At 42.9% G+C, this 22,062-nt stretch overlaps 1 protein-coding gene across 1 annotated transcript in view; it reads right to left on the bottom strand.

Annotated features, from left to right (window-relative positions):
* The window catches only part of NAPB (NSF attachment protein beta), a 411,568-nt gene that overhangs the window by 119,033 nt on the left and 270,473 nt on the right, over nt 1–22,062 (bottom strand). Inside the window, exon 7 of the mRNA XM_069608266.1 lies at nt 12,676–12,760. Coding sequence (XP_069464367.1) covers nt 12,676–12,760 — 85 coding nt within the window. The remainder of the gene's footprint in view (nt 1–12,675; nt 12,761–22,062) is intronic.

Consider the following 22,062-nt stretch of genomic DNA (forward strand, 5'->3'; position numbering starts at 1 on the left):
CAGAAAGTAAATTGCATGGTCTCTGTAGTGCACAACAATTGTGCAGCACATCTGGGTACCTGCGTATTGCATTGTTCTATACTGCGCACCATTGTGTACCTGAGGTATCTTGAACCTAGGTACATATCTACGATGGCACACTGAATGCTCCATGTTGCGGTCTGTTGGGTTTCCATAACTAGATGCATATTTGTGAGCATGTTGCTCTAAAATGATATTCACTTCTGGATGCTGTTGTGGGTCAAAAAGGAGGATGCAGACTCCATAAGACATTTCAAATGTGTTTTAAATTACAGAAAAGGATAATGGCCTCATCTCCCTACTTCTATGGGGTGTTCTGTACGTAACAAACTAGCTAAGGTGCTAGTCAGTCATCAGTGAATGTCTTAAAAGAATCTGTATCCCGTCCAAACTAACCCTAAGTGACCCTACCAATATCTTAACTAAAGACAGGAGAATGACACCCTTCTCTTTTATTCAATAGCTGATTTTTTTAAATAGTCTCTCTTCACTTCTTTGATCAGTTCATGCAATTCTCGCAGTACTTCCTTACGCATTGGTTTCTTCTCAAAATGGGGTTTGACTCTAGAATCCTCTCCCTTGTAAATAGCTTGTTTATCACTCTGTTCTTTTGTTTTGCAACAAAGATGTAGTATTCTCTTTTCCCAGGGTATGGTTATCCAACCTTTCGGATTCTCTTGAGATTCTCTTCCTTCCTATATAGTTCACACCCTTTTTCCTCTGTACTGCATCTGTCTTTTAACAATAAATCTAATATTGGACCAACAGAACAGTGAATAGCTATTCATAACATTTATTTATTTATCAATACCAATAAATGTTCCATTTGTTGATTTCTAAAAACTTTTATTCACATATCAAAATTTCATAAAGAATAAAATCAAACATTTTCACAAAAACAAATATCTGCATCACGCATTCACACTGATTCACTCCTACCACTCTTTCTACTTTTTGCTTTATCATCACAGCATATAAATCTTATTGTCTCCTGGCCTCCTTCATGGGCGGCCTTTGTTTGTTTACACAGTGATCAAAAAAAGTCCTCTATCAAGTACTGTGATGGTACTATCTGCGTGTTCTCAATCACACAGACTTATGTCTACACGTGTTTCGGTTGTCTTTTCGGGACATCCACATTCGTAGCCCCTTTAGTCTTGCAACCTTCTTCAGGACGGAAATTCGGGGGTTATCTTATTCCCGTAAGCATCAAGTAGGGTGAGTGTCACCACCTAAAATACAATATAGAATATCAACATACCTTGCTAAAATATTGCTTCATCAATCATACATTCTATTTCATTAACAAAAGCTATTCCCTCTTATTTGTATCACAATAAATGTGTGGAAAAACGATTCTGATCAGTAATCATATCAATTTTATGAGTGATAAACAACAACACCCACGTCATAAATATATCTGTACTAACATCCACGTCATCAATATATCTGTACCAGGCCCGAAGGCCCTGGTACAGATCCCCTTGTTGTTTCAGCAGGCTCTGTTCCCCTAGGATATATTTCTCTTTGTACTCGGCCATAAACAGATTTGCAACATCTGGTGCAAATGTTGCCCCCATACTAACTCCCTTTCTCTGTTTAAAAAGATTTTGTTTAAAACAGGAAGAAGTTCTCGGTCATCGCGATGCGTGCACATTCTTGTATGAACTCTGTAGGTGGAAGATGTGGTTCTGTTCTTTTGTTCAGGATTGTACCCAGCACCTCTAGACATTCTGTCTGAGGGATAGAAGTGGAGAGACTCTACATCCATTGTGACCAGTATATCATTGGCCTCTATTGTCTGGTGTTGGGTTTTTCTGATCATATCACCTGAATCTTTCACATAAGATGGTATCTGTGCCACAAATGGTTTAAGAAAAAATTCCACATATATAGACAGTGGTTCCAGAAGAGAGTCTATGGCCGCCACTATGGGTCTGCCCGGTGGATTGATCATCCTTTTGTGAATTTTTAAGTAATGAAAGGTAGTAGTGAACAAAAACTAGGAAGGGCTGTGTAAGGCTATAATAGAAAGGTCTAAATCTGGCGATGAAAGTTGTCCATTTTTGTCCCCAATTTGTTTTTCTGGTCCCGCTGTAGGATCACTTTCAGAGCGGCATTCTTTGGTTACAGATAAAAACATCCCTCAGGATACTAAACGCCATTACCGGTGTAAGTATCCTGTTTATTCACCAGCAACAAATAGCCCTACTACTCCTGTATGTAGTAACTGCCAATATTAATACTATTACCAACTCTCCCTATAGGAGCCATTTTCAATCATATGGCCGGATCCAATCATGAAGAATTCCTCTTGAAGGAGTCCATAGAAATTACACTAATTCATGAATACAATTGATTTTTGAATTCAGCAACATAATTAATCTGAGTAATTACATGAACAAAATCATGTTAAAATGTGGGTTTATTTGCATCTTGGATGTGGACAGAGTAAAGTGGCCATTTTGCAGAGATGCAGATAGGATTAATCCGAGAATCAATTAAATGGGTGTTATTGAGTTTATCACTCATAAAATTGATATAATTATTACTGATCAGAATCGGTTTTCCACACATTTATTGTGATACAAATAAGAGGGAATAGCTTTTGTTAATGAAATAGAATGTATGATTGAAAAAGCAATATTTTAGCAAGGTATGTTGATATTCTATATTGTATTTTAGGTGTTGACACTCACCCTACTTGATGCTTACGGGAATAAGATAACCCCCGAGTTTCCGTCCTGAAGAAGGTTGCAAGACTAAGGGGGCTACGAATGTAGATGTCCCGAAAAGACAACCGAAACACGTGTAGACATAAGTCTGTGTGATTGAGAACACGCAGATCGTACCATCACAGTACTTGATAGAGGACTTTTTTCACTGTGTAAACAAACAAAGGCCATCCATGAAGGAGGCCAGGAGACGATAAGATTTATATGCTGCGATAAAGCAAAAAGTAGAAAGAGTGGTAGGAGTGAATCAGTGTGAATGCGTGATGCAGATATTTGTTTGTGAAAATGTTTCATTTTATTCTTTATGAAATTTTGATATGTGAATAAAAGTTTAGAAAACAAATGGAACATTTATTGGTATTGATAAATAAATGTTATGAATAGCTATTCCCTGTTCTGTTGGTCCAATATTAGATTTATTGTTATTACGCCTGGAGGACCAGGGACTTTAATCAGGCACTCCTTTTGTGTAGAATACTGCATCTGCCTTTTGACATATATATCAGTTAATTCTTCGCCTCCGGTTTTTCTCATAACTTCACTCATTCTTAACGATGCTTTGATGAGTAAGAGTTCTATTATAGCAATTATCATTCACTTCTGTTTGTTTCACTGTTATCGTCTCTTTATCTTGACTGAGATGAGTATGCATAGTCCCATAATAATTCTCCGTCTCCCGTTACCTGACAATCTCAGGGATAACCTCACTGAGGTTTCCCTTCATTCGGGTTTGGCTCTTCCCTTCACCTGACTGACTTCTTTTCTTCCTTCGGTATCTCGTACTTCGTATCTTTGTCCAGGCCGGCCTTCTGACATCCAAGGTACCAGGACATTACACGGTTCCACCTGCATAGTGATTTTGGCATAGTTGCAAGGACCAGCGGTCCACCAAAGGATCTTTGTGGTCACACCACCACTTGCTGCTTCTCTCCCTTTCCAGTGTACAGGACGCAGTGTGTTCAGCTCTTGGGTTTTGGCTTGGCAGCCATTTTGTAACTCGCTGGCTTCTCAGTGTTCACGGTGTCCTCCAAATTCAGTTGTGAAGTAGATGTGGGCTTTCACCCGCGTGTTTCTCTCTGTCTGCTGCAGCCCCCGTCTCCTTGCTTTCTCCTCCTCGTCCCAGTTAAATGGGGATATTTACAGTTTCAGTTCTGCAATAACACATTCTCGTCCTTTCTTCATATACATCCTGGTAGAATATGCCTGAAGAGGTAATGTTGGAAGGATCTTTAGGGAGTTCCTCACAGGAACGGGAGTCCTTCATCCCAAAGGGGGTAGTCTCTCCGGTGAGGTCAGGCATGCCTGACCCCAAGGGAGGGTGTTGTGGAGCAGGCTCACCTCACCTCCCCTAGCCTCACAGAAAGGGGGGGGCTCCAACTTGGGGAGAAGGGACAAATTCCTGTAATTCGTCACAATGCCCATAACAAAAGGCCTTGCATTATTGCATTTTGCATGCGGTTTCAAACCTAGGCATGCCTAACATCTCTGCATTATTTCTGAGTTGTGCAGTGTTGTGATCACAAGAAGGTGTGGCAAGGGCGAATCATATTTTCCGTACTGGGCCCTGATGGGTTTCACAATTAGGTATCCCAACAAGCCCACTAACAACCTCCTACTCAACTAGTTGCCTCGCAGTTACTTTTTGAGAAACCTTGTATAAAATTAGTTCCCACGCTATTTTTATTGTAGTGCAGACACTGTCTCATGGTGGTCAGCCAACACGTGTTTCGACCTCGAGGGGTCTTTATCAAGGCAAGAACTGAGTTGTAGGATGGGGATAATTTAAGGCTAGAATGTTCAGAAGGTTTCCCAGTTTTGGGTCTTGAGATTTGCCTCGGGATCGAAAATGCAGCTCCGGTGGCCCTGGTATGCTTCGAGTGATCTCAAGACCCGCAACTGGGAAACATTCTAGCCTTAAGGGGCATGACCAGGGAAATTATCCCCCATCCTAAAACTGAGTTCTTGCCTTGATAAAGACCCCCCTCGAGGTCAAAACACATGTCGGCTGACCACCATGAGACTGTCTTCACTACAATAAAAATATCACTGTAAATCACTGCAACTAGCGTGGGAAATAATTTATACAAGGTTTCTCAAAAAGTAGAACTGTGAGGTAACCAGGACTGTTTCTCTCAACTTTTCCAGGGGTGCGAGTTCACCCCTACCTACCTGTGACCTTGCACATTAATATCAGGACTAAAAAGCCACTGAACAGAACTTAGCACAGGAGAGTTCAAAAACTAGAACCAAACTTCCTTCGTAAACTCCTACTCAACTACGCTCACTCACCACATGCTGACCAACCATACCAACACAAATAGCTAGAGAAAACATTCTCCCTAAACACTACAAAACCCTTTAATTACTGAGCAAACCTTACAAACTTATTCAAACATCCTGACTGCTCATATGCTGGACGTGTCCCCACCTGGAAATACAACTGTTGTACACATTAAAACCCATCCAGAAAGCATATCAGCCAGTTACTCCTGGTTCTACACCAACAGCTAAGCACATCATCTGGCATTTCCCTCTTCTCTCCTAACCAACCAACTCCACTTTCCCTTTCAAATCTGCAAGAGTGCCTGGAGACCACGCAAATAGCAGAGCTGTATGGTATACATCCAGATAATACTCTGGTCCAGGTTTGGCCCCAGGCTACAGAGATGCAGCACTGTACCACCTCCAGGTAGCTCACAGCTCTGGCAGGATCAGGGTAGGCCAGTTTTTCATGGCTGCAGATACCCCTTCTTGCCTTGGCATGCAATCAGGAAGCAGACATTGTCACTGTGGCCTTCTAGCCCAATCAGGGGTGCTTGAGTCGCCCTGGGTGCCATCACTACAATCAAACAATCCCTACTGGAGACCAGTGAAAAGAGCCTTACCATACCACAATGATGAATTACATTCACTTTAGACTTGCACTATTAGACGGTTCAGCACCTATATTTTCATCGGGGTGCACAAATTAAAACAGGCATTACCAGGCCACTGCCTCGGTGAATACAATCAGCCAGGCCATCACACCTGGAGCAGTGGCCTGGTAATGCCTGCTTTCATTTGTGCTCCCCAATAAAAATATAGGTGCTGAACCGTCTTTTGCACCACTGAAAGATCGTCAGCCGTCAGTTTATGCGACCAGCTAATTTCGGAGGACCTCATTTCCCACCTCCCCCTCTGACATAGTGCTGGAAAGGCGTTACATTCTCCAGCAGGATCTGCAGTTACTGACGGAGCCTGTTAGGACAGTTTTTCTGAAGTCCAACTAAAGGACTGAGGGACTCAGTCCAACTGAGACAGTACAAGACTCCACTCTTAGTAAAAGGCTGTACCACTTGAGTATATGGTAGAGTAGACCGAGCAGCCAGGCTGATTTTAGGAGGGACAGAGGGCTGTAGGAAAGTACATTGAACCTGCAGTATACCAAGGATTCAAAACAAACATACAAAATAAAGTTTTATTATAAATACAAGTATGCCAAATTTAAGTCTTGTGGGTCAGAGTCCTAAATACATTATAAAAACACCACAATGCATGAAGGTACACAGACCAAGGCATAAACCTTCGTCAGAATGCTTAACAGTAATTCTAGAAAAGTCATACCATATCATACACATTTATTATAGGTCACACCTATTCATGGGGAGTAAAAACCAGATGTTACTTTCCGATTACTTACAATAATACAAGGGTAGTAGACCCTGTCAGTTAAGCAGTGACACTCAGCAAAGAAATCACAATTAACCAACCCTGTAACCAGGATACTTTTCTGAATAGTGGAACATAGATTCAAGGAACAGTATATAACTATAACGACATTTATGATCAAACACAGTTATACTACATGAGTAAGACCTTCTTGGTGTAATATACAATTACAGTTGCTTTTCAGCTCAGTGGAACACAGACTAAGATAAGCAAGAACTCTTCACACTAATTTAGGATTGCACCAGGCAGACCAGGGTCAGCGAGACCTAAAGAACACTTTTTAAGAATGGCACACAGCTATTCTAGGCAGGTAAAACCCCCTGTTGTAATATACTATTACAGTTGCTTTTCAGGTCAATGGAACACAAACTGATGTAAACAATAACTAACTTATTTTTGGATGGCACACAGCTAACTCAAGGTAAGTAAGCCATATATACTTTTTAAAAGGAGCTACCAGAAACTTAAAAAGGTAAGCATAACCTAAGGCAGACTTATTCTAGACAGGTTAACAGCAAGTATGGGGAAGCAAGACCCTATTGGGTTACTCATATATTTATATCCTAAAAGGAATAGTAAAGTGAAACCAACAGCATTACTTTTGGGGAAGAGGAACAATAAATGTGCAGGCAAGTAAAATAACCTTATACATACTATTCAGAATGGCACAACACACATTCAAGGTAAGTAAGAACCTTTGTAACTGTTCACTCTCAGGGGTTACAGTTACCAACTAACTTTCACAAATAGGTACTTTTCAAACAGTTGTTATTCTTTTCAAGACATAATCCTTTACTTATCCAGTCCTTCCCTATTCTATTGCATGAGTTCACTCAGAGGCAGAAGAGGGGCCCTAGTGGTCGAGGAGCCAGCTGTAGGCAGGGTGAGATAAGGCTCAGTTGAAGAAAAAGTCTGGTTCCTGTGGAAGATTGGGCAAACAAGTAAGTAGTTTAATTTAAAGTTAGTTAGGGTCCAGCTACTTCTGAGAAGACACCCTAGGAGGATTCCAGCAGTGGGCCTGGGTGAACTAGATGAGCGGACTCCCAATCACAAGAAACACCCAAAGGCTACACAGGAATCATAAAGGCTTAAGGTAAGTTAAATACCCCAGCCAACAGCGCACCTCAGCACGGAAGAAGAATTGCAGCAGGGGAGACTTGGGGTTCCGCAGCCAAAAACCCAGTCAATGGATTCTTTTGTCATGAAGATGGAAGACAGGACACTGGAAGGACTTTAGCAGCAAGGATCACTGGGAAAGCTCTAGGCAAGGTTTTCCTCGTGGCTGGACGGGGCTCTGGATTTGGAGCCTTTTTCAGGAGCACAGGAGAAGACAGAATATCGCTGGTCGGATTCTCATTGTTTGCAAGGTCCAGTACTCTGCTGAGGGGACTTTTCGGACTGAAATCGTGCCTCTTGAGATCCAGCACGATGGAGATCCAGCACGATGCCCACAAAGTTTCAGTGAGATTTGGAAGACCATGCACCGCACAATGGCTCGAGGTCCCAGGGTATTGCATCCACACAAGGTCGCAGCACGGTGTGCGATGGCTCAAAATGAAGGTCGTGAGTCTAGTGTGTTTCACCAGGCTCTGGGTCGGGGTTGTCCTTATCGGAGTCCCCAGGTCGATTGGAAGGGCTAAGCAGGTTCCGGTAAGACCGCAGGCTCTCGGTAGCTGTAAATCATTTCAACCGCAAATTCTTCAACTTACTCTTCGGTTTCAATTCCAGTGGTTGACTAACTCTTCAGTTTCCAGGATCAGACTTTTATGCAGGAACCCAGCCAATCAAACAGCCTTGCAACATTCAAACTTGGGGGGTGGGTGGGAGGAGGGTTGGCAATCCTTTCAGGACAGTCAGCCTCCCGGTTTGAATTGGATTCTCACACTTAGGCTGGAAGACAAAGGACTGCAGAGTTTTGGACTCTTCCCTCGCTTCCTGCCTTCATAGACACTCTGAAGCCTGGGCAGAGGGGGGGTCCACAGGACTTCCGCCGAAGATAAAAATCACACACAGGAATTTCCCACCCTGGAGGTTATGGGGAGGAACAAGAAAGGACAAGGAACACTAAAATCGCAACAAAACACGACAGGGGCCATTTTGGGAAAATAGGCACCCATGGGTGCTTTTAGCAGTGCTGTGCAAACATCCTGCGGCAAAGGTGCATCCAATTAATAAAAAGGTTCACGGCCACCAGCCATTAAAAGGTATGTTTGTCCTTGTAACAAATGTTTAATTTAAAATGAGAACAAGGGATACCCCAGTATCTCCCCAGCACTCCACATAAGGTGGGGAGGGAGGATGCTGGTCTCACCTAAGGAAATGTAAAAGTGATCGAAAGATCCTTTCTACCCTTGGGAACTTGTTCTCACAAGGTTAGCCAGAGAAAGTTAAAAGGGAAGCCCCTAGGGCAACCCAGCGACAATAGGCACTTAATGATAAAAAATTGTCAAAGAGGATAACTTTTTAAAAGGCACTATGGAGAGTCTTAATAATGACACCCATAAAGAGAGTAAAATAGTCTGAGTGTGGAAAAGTTTACCACGCAGAGGTACAAGGAAAAATTATCCACCAAAAGTTCTGGGGTTGACACAGGTCAGTTAGATTTATCATGGCTATGAAACTCTTACCCAACACCCTCGCCCATCACAAGTTATGCTCTTAACTAAATGAGGCAAATAAACAGCTGTTGCATTGTTTTTTTTTATACATGCATGTCAATCTTAGGGCCACATTATAGAGAATCCATCTAAATCATACTTTCATATTTTAATTTAAAGAAGTTACATTTTTGAAACATATTTCGATTAGTTTTTTTCTAATCTCCTCAATGGAAAATCTACTTTTTGTACATTTCCTGACATGCTTCAATCCAAGTGTGTCTTACCAGATCTCCTGCGGAGGAGGCTAGTTTGCTGTGGGCAAGAGACTGCCACCTTTTGGACACTGTTCTAAAAATTGACTTACTAAATTGCGATTAACCATATCTCAAAGACCATCAAGAGCATATTCTTTTTTTCAAGATACTTTACATTATTACTTCACTATTATGGATGTATTTGGAAACACAATTTTGAACCCATTAACCCCATTATTAGGTGTGTGGACCTGTGATTAGATGCAAATGGGCATACAATGGCATCTTGTATTTTTATAAATTCCTTTTGGTGATGAAGCCACAAAAATACCTTGTATGCTCCTTAAACGCAATGCAAAGGGGCTTCAAGAATAAATGCTGTTGCTTTTCAATACATACATGCACACTTGTACAGAACAGAGCCACATAGAGAATCAATCTAAAGCTCAGTTTTTTCAGAGCTTTAGATTGATTCTCTTTTATATGGTCGTGTTCACTATACAAGTGACATATGTATTAAAAAGCAAACCAATTATAAGTTTATATTGCCAAAGCAGCAGTTTAGTTGCCTGGCATTTTTTTCAAATGAAGAGCATGTTTTGTGTTGGTAATTAGTCCTTTGTGTTTCTATCTTTAGTATGCCAAATAACAATGCGTTGAAGGGGGAGGGGGCAGTGCAGTGCATAGGACTGTTAGGGAGAATTCTCAGAAATGTGCCAATTCCCTCCACCTTAGAGACCCCCAGGAACTTTGCTGGTTTTGAGGACTTGATTTTTTTTACCTGGAGAGAGAGAGACCCCTTTTTCCCCCCCACTCATGTATTGTAATGTGATTTTTGAACACTTTCTTTTGGTTGTGGAGTCTGACAAACTCCATAGGCATCATCTTTTACATTGTGTCACACAGCACCTTCAGTGCAGTGGCACAAGGATGTCTTTCAGATTTCCCCAAGGTTTAAAATACCTTTGCTGGGACAAACTGTTTCCCAGAGCAGTAAAGTGAAACTGACTTTACTAACCATTGTAACTTGCTAGACCCAGCACACACTGTCTTACAATAGGGTGCTGGAGGGGTTACTTAGTATCCCCTTTGTCTAGCGTCCCATGTAACGATGTTATGTTATCCTTTCCTCACTGAATGGCTGGTGGCAGTGGTTTACTTTTAACTACCGTGGAGTGCATTTACCGCGGTCTGCGTTCGCAGCTGCGGTAAAGCACCCAAGAAGGCCATTTTTGTCAAAATGGCCCGGTCTTCTTTTTTCACCATTTCTTTATGGAAAGGTCCTTCTTGAGATTTACTCTGAGCGCCAAACCAGGTTTGGTCCCTTGGTTCGCTTTGCCTTTGGCGGGATTCACGAGCAAAGCCCGCCTCTGGGTCCAGGGTGTCTGGTGGGGGCAGGAAGAGAGTGAGGTGCCCGAAATTCCCTGTGCCAAATGCACTCAGTAGTGATTGGCCGGCTGACTGTCCAGCAAGGACAGCCACCCTGCTGGGTGACTGACAGCTAGGCTGGAGTGAACGGGAGAGAACCAAATAAAAGGCTAGGCTTTTGGCTTGGAAGGCAGAGTCGACCACTGGACGAAGGAACCAAAGAACTTGAAGAGGACGCCTGCTGCAACTCCTGGACCGTTGGTTTGCCTGGAGAAGCCTTACTGCTGTGCTGAAACTCCAAATTCATATCGACAGAGAAGCCTCTGCAAGAACGACTTCTCCTCTTGAGTTGGTGGGACCAATCAACTCCAAAGCAAGCCACCTGGACATTCTCTCGGAACTGGTTGCATTTCCACAGAGTTGCTGCTGGAAACTGAAGCGCGAGGGAGAGGAACACACGATTGTGTGCGTTGCTTTTAAGTTGGCCAAGAGCTACAGGAAGATCCTCCAGACTCCCAGGAAGCAGGACTGACTGAGCCTGAGCCCCCTTAACAGAGTGTGGGACACAGAAGCAAGGAAAGTCCATCTCGACAGCCAGAAACCATGGTGTTGCTATTTGCGGTAGTCGCTAGGAGCTGAAACACTGAAGTGCTACATTTTTGAAGATTGCCGGTTGCGTGCGGTGACCGTCCCATTGCAGTGCAGGAGTCCACAGAAGTCCTACCTCTTGTCCCCACGACTGAGGCCCAGGAACAGTGAGATCTTCCAGAGCTGCACAGGAACAGGAGTCATCTGCTGCACCTTTTCTTCAATCCAAAGGTACTGTAAAGTCTGAGAGAACGTAGATCTTATTGCACAGTTGCTTGCATCTTCTACTACTCACAAGCCTAAACAGCTTGTGGCCCTACATTGATTCTTCTTTTCTTCAAAGACTTAGAAAACATTGTGCAAAGACTTTTCTACTTACCTACCAGAAGTGCTTCAGCTCATATAAACATTTGCCCATTGACTTTGGCTTAACCGGTTATACTGAATGACTCTGCTTAGGGGATCCAGAAGTATATGCCCGCTTAAGAATATTTGTGATCTCTTGTCGGTTCTAATAACCTTTTCCTTTGACAAAGTTCCAAGAGTATTCTAAATGCAAACAGTAAGATATTAATGTCCCCAGAACCCTAGCTATTGAAGTCCCCTGAGGGTGTAGGTTGTGACTGTGGGCCATCCCAAAAGGGTCTTTACTTATTTAGAAACTAAGAGGGTGTAGTTTTTAAGTGTATTTGTGTGTTGCTTTTATATTGCTCCCTTCTGAAGGATAATTGTTTATTCAAGAAACATTGTGTATAAGTGTTTATTTGAATACTAGTCACTGTGAATCTGTGCAACTCCCCTACAGCTCACATTGACCCTTCTTGGATAAGCCTGGCTGCTCAACACACTACCAAACTGTGTACTACAAGCTTATACCAAAGCTTGGGTTCCTATTGCCAGGAGGTCAGGGTTGTTGTAGTGCACCCAACGGGTACTGCATACAATCTTGCCTAACGAGGATAAATAGTAAAATAAATAAAGACAATAAAAGTGCAGCCAGCTCGTGGCAAGTGCTAGGGTAAGTGCAGAACATCAGGAGTCAATGTAGGGGGCTGTAGAGATACAGATACAGTCCTCGAGTGCAAGGGTTGCCAGGGGGGGCGGAGCAGTGCAGGTGTGCAACTGGCGGGGATCGGACCAGGGCCCGAGATCAGAGGGTAGTCAGGTAACCAATGCAGTTTCAGCTAGGAGATCAGCAGGGGAGAGGAGGAGAGAAAGCAGAAGCAAAGAGGAAGGTCATGCAAAAGCAGAGGCACGGCACGCCAGAAAACTGTGCATAAAAGAAACAAACCTAGAGTATTACTGAGGTGTTTGCATTAAAAACACTTTCATGAATTGATAGCTGCTTTTAAACAAATCAAAGCATTTTACTACGAGATTGCAAATAAAGGCATTCCTTACCTGCTCGTAGATTTCAATAGATTTCTGATATTGCTCCAGCTGGGCAGCATAAGTAGCCACCTTCAGCAGACACTTGTTAGCTGAACTGGAATCAAGAACAATGTTAAAAAGGTTTTAACAAAACAGCAGCCTTCATCCGAAAACCTCTCTGAAGTATGTAGGAGAGGCAACATTCTGTTCATGCGTTGTTTTTATCTTTCATTTTAAAATTATTGCAAACCAAGAACCAGAATTTAACAATATGAAACCAAATGTTTGGAATTTACTAGTACAGGGGACAACGCAGTTACAAGCAGGGGTTGGCTATGTTTTGGGGGAAGATACCTTTCTGTGCTTCAGTAAAATCAATTCTTAACGGAGATGTAAGAAATACAAGGATATTTTTTGCAAACAAAATACAACCAAAAAAAGAATCAGAGCGGTTCTGCTATAATAATTTCTCTTCAACAATTACTTTGTCCCAGTCTTTTTTTTACTACTTGGTTGACAAACCAAATTCCATTTGTTTCTTATTGTGCCAAACCAGACCTGTGTATTAGAAATAACCCCACGTACCTCATGCCCTGTCCCCAATAAACACACATACACTACGGGTAGCAGAAGTCCAAGATTCATAAACACAGCAGCTCTTCAGGTGCTCCACACACACGGAGAGGCACAATAAAAAGGAGCAGAAGAGCAAACTTACTCTTAAAGAGAAACGATATGGCATGGGAAGCACAATTACCAATGACCAAAAAGACACATTCCATGCAGGAGATGGTTGCCCAGTCTTGGTCCCTGCTTTGAATTTTGCCATTTATAGACTTGGATTACTTATTATACATACACACAGAGGACCACACATCACAAATGCAAAGAAACATTGTCTAATCCTGTTCGAACGGCCATGTTGGCATATATGGCAGTGCAATTTGTCTCAAATTCACAGTACATGCACAACATGGTTAGCAGGAGATGAACAACACCAACAGTAAAAGTGTTACCAACAAAATAAAAAAGCCACAGGTAGCATTTTGATCAACCTCTGCTGGATATGAAATACCCTGGATTGGAAACATTGTCTTGCTCTGGGCTAGGCTGTAGTGAAATCAAACACATTATGTTTGTACCAATTTCTGCAGTACACTCAGTTGCACACAGACTGCCTTCCCCCACCTCCCTCCCATACAGAGACCCACAAAAGAAAATAAAAAAAGACCTATGTACAGACTTTGTTTAGATGCTGGCAACAAGGCTTTGTCAGGCCCAAAACAAATACTGGAGGAGCCTGGCATGTCTGAGGTGGTGAGGCGGAAAGGTTGGCGAGAGCCAGGGATACTTGGTAATTAAGGGTGAAACCTGGGAGTCGTTGAAAAAAATCTGAAAGTCAGGGCGGAATCCTGGCAATCCAGATAAAAAGGCAGGAGAGGCACTGCCTGCATAAGCCCAGGCGGAGTAAGTCCAGCAGGATCCATGGAAGCTGGATCAGGGCTGGGAGGGACTAGCAATCAGCAGACAATGGGGCTAATGTTGGGGTTGTGAGAGGAGAAGGTCTGAGATCAAAGGGGCAGGTGGGTGACCATCTTTGGGATCAGGGACAGTAGGAACAGCACTAGAAGGGAGGCCAAGAACGAATTCCACTTGGAATCTGGGCATGGGAGAGCCCAGAGAGTAATCATGGTGATTCAGAACCTAGATTAACATGGTATTACAAACTCAATGTGAATTGGTTCTCCAAGAACAATGCATCTGCACAGAAGCACAATTGACCCTTTGAATTGGTGGATGATTTAACAATGTAACAAAATAATGTGCTTTGGACCAGCCGACACTCTACTGAAGAACAACTGTTTGAAAAAGGTACAAAACAGAGAAAACCAACCTATTTTTATAATCAGAACTCGTACAAAAAAAAACAGAACAATTGGAAGAATTGATCATGATTACAGAAAAACACTCATGATTTGGACAAAACTAAAAATAGAGTTGAGAACTTGCTTTTGAGTTGGACAGTGTGCACTTGGTTTGAAAAAAGTGCATCTGATTCAAGGTCTACTTCAACTGCTTTCAACAACCATTAATCAGGGCAGATTTCATAAAACACAATCGCCTACCAAAACAGGAAAGGCAAAAATAGGCTCCAAGACTCGTGAAAAATAAACAGAAGGGGCCTTGAAGAAAGTTTACAACTAATTCTTTGTAGGTTGTATGTATTACAAATCCCTCCAAACGTGTTTAGGTTGAAAGAGAACCAGAGAAGCTGCCAAGATATCTATACCCGACTCTTTGGCTTGCTTTCCTTCAGTTGTGCTACTGGGGCTATTCTGGTTCATGATTGGCATCATTGTACACATGTATGGACATATTTGAATATGCATGGCAGTGATCATCATTCAGTTCATCTACTGACACATCATGATGGAAACTACAGCTTCCTGTTAGCATTGTTATTCTGGCCCTGTATTAGGTGTACCAGCTTTGAGAACTTGTGAAAACTGATTAGACTAGCCTTCACCCGATATCCAGTATCAAGACATTTAGCTATCATTTTGTAAATGTGTGTCCAAAATGGTTCTCCAATGCATTCTAATGAGGTCCTAACTGTTGAATCACAAGGTCCTAAAGAACATTCTTGGATTGAAAGCAAAAAAACTTATTGCATGCTACATGGCAATACACCTGTATTCAAAATATTTTGGATCGCTGGGTCTGTGCTCATCTCGCACATGACTTTATCCTCATTTTCCTGTAGCTCCAGTCCCTTTTAAGGGGGACGAGAGGTACAGTAAACTGGAAAGGGGGAAATCGACAGACTTGAGATTGGTTTCCAGATCCAATAGTTTCTAAGCCCTGTTCTGGTCCTTACTCACATATTTGTTTCTCAGCCCCTCAAATGTCTTTCCTCCTCCAGATCTGCTTCAGAAGAAACCTGCTGCAATACACTGGTCTTCTCCTGCTACAGGCCTCCTCTGCTACACTAATCATGGTTCTCTCTTCATGGAGATAAACCAAGGTACATATTCTCTTTCCACTAGCACCAGTGTGGTTGTTAATGTTATTTTTTCTTTTGATAAATGATTCTCATTTGTTAACTGAAGTTATGTTTCCAATCACAGAAATTAGTAAGTTAATATACGTTCTGTCTGCTACCAGGCACTCCCCTAATGTGCCATAACTTCCAAGGAAGAGAAAACAATCTGGTTGGGAAACATTCATTGATAGCATGGGATACAGAAAGCCTGGATGAGGTATTAAGCTAAACCACAACGAAAATGCTGAAATTGTCCCATTGATAGAAAAAGTGGCAAATGGCATATTCATTTCCATTTTGTGTATTACTCATTAGCAAGTACCCATGCACACCATGGTATTGCAGCACTAAATGGCCTTTTAAACTATCCTGTCCTCCAAAGGTGACATTTCTACTCTTGTGGGATCAGAACGCTGTACTTCCCCAAATTATAATATTCTCACTGATATTCTCTCACATTACTCTGTTGTGGCTGTACTAGACGGAGAAAAACACTTGCACTGGCTCGTCCCTTTGGTCCTGGCTCACCCTTTCAAATTGGCTGCAAGGGGTCTCCATAATACATGGAGTGCTGATGATGTTTGCTATGGTTTTGGAATCTATTATATATGTTCGTTAGTCAAGTGTGCTTTTAAAATTTTGGGGAAGATGACTTAATAATCTTAAGGTGCGTATGAAGTGGTGATTAAAGAAAACCTCAGAATACATGTTTGAAAAAGACAAGTTTAGAAGTGTAAGGCTAGTGGTCAGTCTTGAAAGTGGGATTCATTTGGAGGAGAACTTAAGTTGCATGAAACGAAGCTCTAAGGGAAGATAGTTTGAAATGCAATTGTAAGTGAATTCAAACAAAGAAAAGGAGTACTGTACTGATTTAGGAGATCTTTGCCTATAATTTACTACCTCTTCCAGGTATAGCAAGACTCCATTTTGAATTACATGTTTGCTTGCTTCCAGATGGGGCTTCAAACCTTGGCTCATTGAAGCAGTGTTTTTCTTGCACAGTAACTTACTGCTGCTTCACCACACATCTGTAACCTCACACACGTTTGTTGTGATGAATGGAACACAAAAGTATTGCAAGAAAGCAAACTGATGAAAGAAGCAGTGCAGCTTTTTGGCAAGTGTGGTGCATGTGGTTCAATTTTTAAGAAATACTGCATTGATAAAGCAAGCAGATCAGGGTCACCTATTGTAATGGATAGCACCAAACAAAAAAGACATGGAGGCTGCCTCAATTTAAAGTGATGAGGCACTAGAATAATGCATTGCTCCCTCCATTAATGTTTCTCAACAGATACCATGAAAAGGGTACACCTGCCAATCATTTAAAGTGGCGCCTTGCCCACTTGAACAGTGTACTGAAAGCTAAAGAAAACCGGTGCCAGTTGCAAATAAGGAAAGCATCATTAATGTTGAAGACAATAACAACCTATGTATTCACATTTAATGTTATACATCAAAATGATGGCATGCATTCAAAATAAAGCATTAACGCATACCATCTTTCTATTTTATTAAGCGAGTATTATTCAGGTTATGTTGAACACAAAGGAGTGAAATCATTGAGTATTTGTTAACAATTGCTTACACTTTGTCAATACAATAGTAGTGAATAAGCCATTCACGCATACAAAAATCATATCGTGCCCTGAGACTGCTAACCAATGCTCATTTTGTGGTTTCTCTTGCTGACTGGACAACAAAAAACTACAATTCAGCCGTGCTTACATTTTCTAATGGGGAGGTTAATGTTTCCTGGAGATTTGGCTGGCACATCTTGAGTGAATAAAGTTAGTTTGCCTTTAATCATAAAAACACAGTGGGTTCGGACAACAAAGAACCGCCTACATATAGATCCCTGAATTAATGAGCTGTTTTCAGATATTAAGTCAATTTCGAGGAAGTATTTCTAATGATAGCATTTTGAAATTTCAGCAGAGGCGGAAATGGGGTGTCTGGAGAGACAGAAATCTGAAATGAACACATGCAAGTCACCAACGAAAACTGGGAACCCCACGCATTTTCGAAAAGAGGACACCCGTGGGAATCCACAGACATCTGACCTGCGCAAATCGGCCCAGAATTTATTACCTAGAACCCCCGGCAAAGTCAAAATTTGCTGGGGGAAGACAATTTCCGCACATTTCACTCTGCTCACCCACCGAAATACGCCGCCAACACATGGCCTACCGTCCCTCATTCCCACAGGTGTCCCGACAAAAACAGTACCTCACATGTGTGGGTGCACCTACCTGGGCACAAAGGGGAAAGCCTAAAACACGGTTAACCCCAAGTCTTTTGGCATTCAGGAATTCTGCGCATGTGCACACCCTACAGATTTGGGCCTAGGGTGTCCAAGCCACCAAGGCAAACGGGTAACCCCATGCATTTCCGAAAAGAGGACACCCGTGGGAATCCGCAGAGGTCTGCCTTGCGCAAATTCCCCCAGTTTTCATTACCCACAATACCTGACAAAGTGATATTTGGTGGGGAAAAAACACAATGTTCACTTTGTCGGGGGTGCTGGGTAATAAATTCTGAGCCGCTTCGCGCAAGTCAGACCTCTGCATTCCCACAGGTGTCCTCTTTTCATAAATGCATGGGGTTGCCAGTTTTCCTTGGTGGCTTGGACACCCTAGGTCCATATCTGTATGGTGTGCGCTTCAGCAGAATTCCACAAATTCTGCTGTGAGAAAAGACTTGAGGTTAGCCGCGTTTTCGGCTTTTCCCTTGGCGCCCAGGTAGGTGCGCCCACACATGTGAGGTATCATTTTCGTTGGGACACCTGTGGGCACGCGGGGAGGTAGGCCATGTGTTGTGGACGGCCTGTTTCGGTGGGTGAGCCGAGTGAAATATGCAGAAATGTGTTTTTTTTGCCACATTTTGGACTTTGCCAGGGTTTCTGGGTAATAAATTCTGGGCCGATTTGCGCAAGTCAGACCTTTGCGGATTCCCACAGGTGTCCTCTTTTCGGAAATGCCTGGGGTTCCCAGTTTTCCTTGGTGGCTTGGACACCCAAGGCCCATATCTGTGTGGTGTGCGCTTTTGAAAAAATCCTGAAATTCAGCTGTCACCTACCCTTGAAAAGGTCTGCCTGTGCTCTTTCAAAAAATGTATGCTTGCCGTTCCTCACCACATTGATTTTCCTGATTTACACATGCTAAGTACGTCTGTTCTGGCCGTAAGCATACAACTCCTGTGTACCATGGCTCCGTTTTTGGCTTGTGGTATTGCTTGTTTTGTGAAACACTACAAAAAATGTGTGATTTCCTAACTACAAGAGTCAGGAGGAATGTAGCAGAGCATTGTTTTTCTCAAAATTCATAGAAGCCATTGCCGTACCAAGACAACCATGTCCACCACATACCTTTTTTTAAGGTAAATTTCCTGCTTTTTCCGCAAACTACAGAATGTTCCCCACCTAGTTGTTGCCTGACCTGTGCAAATCACCCCTTCCTAAACTTGGAATTTTGTCTACTTTTCAGAAATGTATGCCTTTCTGTCTTCCCATTCGGCTTTCCTACCCTTTTCTTCCATTCTGTCCACGCATGTGCAATTGGCAAAAATGGCCAAAATGGCCTACCTCTCACAAAACGGTTGATAACCACATCAAAATAAAAAAAAAAAATCACGTTTCCACTCAACCTGTTCTTGAAAGCCAGGACATTGGGGAATGCACAACAGCAAACCATTTGTTCCTAGCTCTTACAAGGAAAAAATACAGGCTTCTTTGTACATCATTTTATTGGCAGTTTTTGAAAGAAAAAAAACAAATGTTCCTCCTTTTTGGTTATCATCTCTAGCCCCCCTACTGCAACATAGGACTAATGGGTGGCATGCCTACATGTGGGGAAAAAAAAGGGCCGAATTTGGCCAAGATATCTCATGTAACAAAAAAGTTACAAGGCATTGAATGGCGACATACCGAAATCACCAAAAAAGGCCTTGGCACTGGGGAAGGAGGGAACCCATGGCACTTAAAGGGTTAAAAACCCAGTTGAAACAGAACGTTTATTGTTTGTGTATGCTGCTGACACCACAGTCTCCTATTATGACCCAGTCGTGCAGATAAGGGTGTACTGGGATTGATTGTCTGCGTAGGTGTGCTGCTACTACAGCTAGTACCTTCGTAAAGACATGGGGGGTAACGCAATCCCAAAGAGGAGTACTTTGATATGGTAATGTGTGGACCCCACCTTGAATCTCATGTACTTGGTTGGATGATTTGCACTCTCGAACCCTCTCCCGGTCCATTGGTAAAGCCTCTGGTTAAAGATGGGCCTGCAAAATAGGAGAGCTGGATTCAATACCAGATTGTCCTTATGTTTTCCCACTTCCCTTGGCCTCAACTCCTTCCTCCCCCTTGGGCCCTCGCCTCACCTTAATATTGTAAAAGGTGGATTCTCTGTCCTGCTCCTCGTGGCAGGGGCGCGTAGACGTGGGGGGGAGGGGAGCAGCAACCAAGTTACTTCACTGGTGCAAGCCCCCCTGTGGGAATCCAGGCCTGCTGCGACTCCGTAGGTTTGCTGCTTTACAGTCTTTATATGCAGTTCTTATGTTCCTCTTAGTTCGAATAATAATGTCTTGCTTCTTTCCTTTTAGGTATGGAAAGGTATTTTGGTGTCATGCAGTTTGAAGATGAGCATGGGCCGGTAGGTGAAAGCGCGGTGTGTGCGATGCTGTCCGGTGAGTAATGCGCGATGCGTAGCGCTGTTTCGCCTTCTATATTGCTAACCTGTGTCTTTTCTCTCCTTGCAGGTTGCGATGTTCCTCGCTGAGCGCCGGAATGTTCCAGCAATGATACTGACCAGGAGATGACTAACCAGGTAAGAATTGTGTGGCTTTCTTCATTCGGGAGGAAACGTGAGTAAATGCTTACTAATGCTGTCTTTCTTTCTCCTCTTTCCAGGTTATGGTATTCCGGGATGCATGCGGTGCCGGATGACGGAGTTCGTACCTTCAGGTGAGTGGAACTGAAGTCAGCAATGGATTAAAGATAGGATACTGTTCCAGGTAAGTTTCATAGTGTTCTTTCTCTTTCTGCAGGTCCTTGGTTTCAGGTATGCTGGCATCAAAACTCTGGACACAGTGAGCATTACGCTGCCCACAGCAGAATGACGCAAAGTATGTTCTGCTGTTTGGGTGCGGTTTAAATAGTCTCACCTAAAGTAGTCCAGGTAAAATAGTCCCAGGCCTGCCACACCCAAAAGACTAGACCGCATAGCTCAGTTCCTTGTAACTGAGCTATGTGTGTGCCTCCATGTGTTGGCTGAACCCCCCACAGCCCCGCCCCCAAGATAAATAATCCCAAGTAAATAGTCCCATTGTAATGTTGGTCCTTGGCCAAAAGCACCAGGACTGACTCCAACAGAGTCTTGGATGACGTTTTAAGGCCTTTGACCTGGCCCCAACTGGAAGGCTTACTTGCCAGTGAGGACCAGGGGCAAGGCTCATGACACTTCACTTGGAGTATCTGCTGGTGTTCTAAAGACATGTTCTTGTGTCTTGGAGGATGATCGTGCGTTATCTCCAGAAACGCCACGCAATATCAGTATTTGACAGTTGTTAACACCCACCTGCTTGATGTAATCCCTTCGCATACGTAGGCGAATTGGGAAAAGCAACATCCGACTGGGGTGAAATGGGAGGGTAAATGAAGCACAGTCATTGCTTGGTGGGGTTAGCCAAACTTCTGATGGTTTGGCCTATACCCCTACTACGCCCTCGCCCACATTGCTAGTGGAAAGAGGATTTGATGAACAGCTAGACTGGGTTGATAATCTTACACATCCTTGTATTGTTGTATTGTTTATTTATTTATAGAGCGCACTGGGCAGTCAGGCATCTTGGCGCTTGCAAGAATTTAGGTTACAGGTACATCGGTGATAAAGGAAAGAAACCAACAATATACAGAGAACAATTACAGGCAAATAAATAAAAGTGCATGAAGAGCAGGTGCAACAATATACATTTATACATTTCAGGTAAGGACATCAGTGGTCACTGGCGTGCAACCATTGTTTAACATTTGTCTTGAAGGAAGGGAGGGAAGATGAGGCTCTTAAGGAGTCTGGTATCGAGTTCCAGAGTTGTGCTGTGAGGACTGGGAAGCTGGATCCTCCTGTTTTTTTAAGTTTGAAGTTGGGGATTCTAACACTGTTGGACTGAGCCTTTCTAATGGGCCGTTCAGATGTGTGTTTGATTAATATTTCCGTCAGATAGGCAGGTGCCTTGTTGTTTAGGCATTTCTATGTCAGGTTTAGTGTTTTGAGCTTAATTCTGTCTTTAATGGCTAGCCAGTTGGTGGATCGTCTATGATTGGAGATATGCTGTCCTTTCGGGATGCCTAAGACAGTTCTTAGAGCATTGTTTTG

Source organism: Ambystoma mexicanum, chromosome 4q (genome assembly GCF_040938575.1).
Source record: "Ambystoma mexicanum isolate Mex_15411 chromosome 4q, UKY_AmexF1_1, whole genome shotgun sequence".
In the NCBI taxonomy this organism is placed as follows: domain Eukaryota; kingdom Metazoa; phylum Chordata; class Amphibia; order Caudata; family Ambystomatidae; genus Ambystoma; species Ambystoma mexicanum.